The 3,175-nt window shown below is 45.3% G+C and overlaps 1 protein-coding gene across 1 annotated transcript in view; it reads right to left on the reverse strand.

The window, feature by feature from the left end:
- The window catches only part of SLC36A1 (solute carrier family 36 (proton/amino acid symporter), member 1), a 49,907-nt gene that overhangs the window by 7,960 nt on the left and 38,772 nt on the right, over positions 1-3,175 (reverse strand). The window contains exons 8-9 of the mRNA XM_012658220.1: positions 2,573-2,739; positions 789-958 (exon numbers count right to left, since the gene is read on the reverse strand). Coding sequence (XP_012513674.1) covers positions 789-958; positions 2,573-2,739 — 337 coding nt within the window. The remainder of the gene's footprint in view (positions 1-788; positions 959-2,572; positions 2,740-3,175) is intronic.

A 3,175-nucleotide genomic window follows, 5' to 3' on the forward strand; every position in this document is an offset into this window, starting at 1 on the left:
GAAAAAAAGAAAAGAAAAAGAGCCAAATAGAGTGAAAAAAAGAAAAATCTATGCTTTAAGCATTTCAATTTGGAAAGCAAATCTTGAAATTTAAATTAGATATTATAGACCAATTTGTTCAGAGATTCTCTAGCCTACCAACTCACAGAAACTGCAGAACATAGAAAAAAGAATTTACTTTTTTTTTATTATAATTTACACCAGTTTTCAACCAATGGCAAATAGGGTGATATCCTGCCTTTTAACTCACACCCCTTGGCATGGGGTTGGGGGAAAAAGAATAAAACATAATATGATAAATCAAACACCTAGGTTAATCAGTAGAAATTTTCTACACATATTTAGTAAGACCAACATCAAAATGAAATCTAAGGAATAAATTGTTATACTGGAAAAACAACTATCTGGAAAACTAAACAAACATGCAGCCTCTATCAAAGTAACCTGCACTCCTTATGGATATGGGTTAAATGGCTCTTTTAGACTTTTACTCTGTTTTATAGGAGATAGTAATTGCATGTGTTTACTCTGAATTATGACCATCTTCACAGCACTTCATACCGTATCTATAAACTACTGTCCTCATTCCTGTGTCTTTTAGGGTCCATGTATAATTAATTCCCTTCACCATCTGGACGTCCTCAACTCAGAGAGTGAGATGACGCCAGGTTTTCTGCCCACACAGCACAGGCAGCTTCCCTGCAAGGGAAGCTCATGCAAACCCTGGGGACTGTGCGGGTGCCCTTTGGGAAAAAACAAACAAGGCAATTATCTTGTTTTCTACTCACACGTCAGGCAGACCAGCACAGTGCGCACGAACAGGTCTACCACTAATTCACAGTGCTCAGGCACCCGGGACACAAAGAAGGGGATGATGATCTCAGCCGGGACGTAGAACTGGAGCGCGTAGGTGAAAAAGATCCCGATGGAGTACAGCAGCTTAACCGACTGGTACAACCTGTCAAGAGAGCCAGGACACCTTCGAAGCCTGCTCAGCACCCTCACCCGTCAGCGGGGAGCGTGCAAAACGGCCCCGCTGCAACTGGGCGACACCTGTCGAGGTTATAAACGCACATGTCCTTTAGACCAGCAATTTCAGGTCTAGGTAACATGCTGTGTGTATAATGTGCACTGAGTTTATCTGTGGTTGAACTTAACACCCAGAATATGTTCTTATGCTATAAACAGGAGAACACCCTTAGAAAGACGTAGTTTGGTAAAAGGTCTTACTTGCTCAGGCATAGATAATGAAATCTCTTTGGGAAAAATCAGCTGGTGGCTCTATAATTAAACAAGGAGCAGCCCCAACACCCTCCGGAGTGCTGCAAAGTCTGGAACCAGGAGAATGACACCCGCAGGGACGGCCAAATAAACTGCACCCACATGGAGGCAGAATGATTCGAGCGGCTGGGTTTGGGGTGTCAGGAAAGGAGACAGATGCTCGTCTATGGCTTGAGATCACGTGGGCTGCTTCTGCTGCTCCCAATCCATGTGTCTTCTGGGGAAAGGTGACACAGTGACACTGAGCTACCACCTGACTCTTCCCTCTTGGAAGGGCAGGAACATTTGGAAAGGTAAAAGCAGGTGGAAATGTCCATCACCCTGATTTGATCATTACACACTGTATCCATGTATCAAAATAACATATTCAATGTTATTTGTACATATGCACAATTATTATGTAACAATTAAAAATGAATTAAAAATAATTAAAAAATAAAAGCAGGCAGCAAAGAAAGACCTTTTGAAAACAATGGCCCACTTCAGGGCTACCACTTTGGGTGTGCAAACTTGATTCCCAGACCCCTGCTGGTTTGGGTGCCCCTTGCTAGATGTTGACACTACGGATAAATATTTTTCTCAATTTGCTCAATCTGTCCTTACCCAAAGTCTCACTGACTAGAGGTCTAAAAAGGGCACCCAGGCAGATTAGCCAGGCTGGACTGAGAGGTTATTCTGATCCCTGGGGCACTCAACAAGCTCCTCAGTATCTGCCAACAGCTGCTCTCCACAGTGAATTTTAATCTTCCAAACAGCATGGTTGTTTAGCACACACCCTGTGACATCTACCTCTTTAGAAAGCATTTCGGTGTGTCTCAGCATTTCCCTATAATACATCCACCAAGGAAAGAGAGGTACAAAAGGACTCCTGGCAACCCCCAGTCCACCGTGAGATACTCCCACCTGCACACAAGCCTGCAACTACCAAAGGAGAGGCCGGCAGAGGCTGGTAACTAAATACAGATTTGCTCTCCTCTCTCCCCATCTACTTGGAATAGTACAAAGTGAACCGACTGGATACTTGGCCCTTCTGGGCTTAGGATTTCCAAGGAAAAAAATGGTCCATCAGTCAGCGGATCAACCAGTGGCTTTAGCAGCAGTGTCCACAGGACCTCTCACCCAAACACAGTGGCAGCAGTGAGGGCTGGTGGTGGCCTGGGGGATGGTAGCAGCGGTGGGCTGGAGTCAAGTGGGCTGATGTAAGAGGTCAGTAAGAGTAAGAATCCACACTCTGACCCACTCATTTTTAAAAATATCCAGTGCTCCCGGGTTTCCCTCCTCCTTCACGTACCAGCAGTTGGGCAGGTTGAGGGTTACGCTGCCTTTGATACTAGATCCAAATTGCAGGTACCCCAGGCACCCCAGGCTGATGTAGAGGGCAGTGACGATGACCATTCCCACGTACAGGATGAGCGGAAATTTCTGGGGATCCTTCATTTTGTTTTCAAGAGGCAGAACCTATGAGAGAGTAGTGAGAGAGGAGAGAAAGCACGGACAAAAAGCAAAATTAATGGCCAACAAAAAAATTAACATCCTCAGAAAAAAGTAACTTCTTTATCCCCAGAAGTCCCCAAAAGCGTATCTGTCCTTTACTAGCCAAGCAAACAAATCAAAGTTATTTCATCAGAAGTTATGCTCTCGGGACTGCAAGGGATTCCACAGCCCACTGCCTAACCAGGATGTCCTAAGAGGTAAGGGTGGGGCAGGGCTGGAGCCCAGGAGTCCTGCCCCAGGCAGCAGTCTGTCCTTCTGCTGCAGGAGGACAACCTTAAGGTTTACAACCTTAGGACAAGCAGAGATTTACACGCAGTCACTCCTGAAGCCTCGCCCAGGATGTCAGAGCCTTGACACATCAACACCACCTGGGTGATTCCTCAGGATTTTGACAAAAAAA

This window comes from Propithecus coquereli, unplaced genomic scaffold (genome assembly GCF_000956105.1).
Source record: "Propithecus coquereli isolate 6110/MARCELLA unplaced genomic scaffold, Pcoq_1.0 Scaffold58, whole genome shotgun sequence".
Taxonomy (NCBI): domain Eukaryota; kingdom Metazoa; phylum Chordata; class Mammalia; order Primates; family Indriidae; genus Propithecus; species Propithecus coquereli.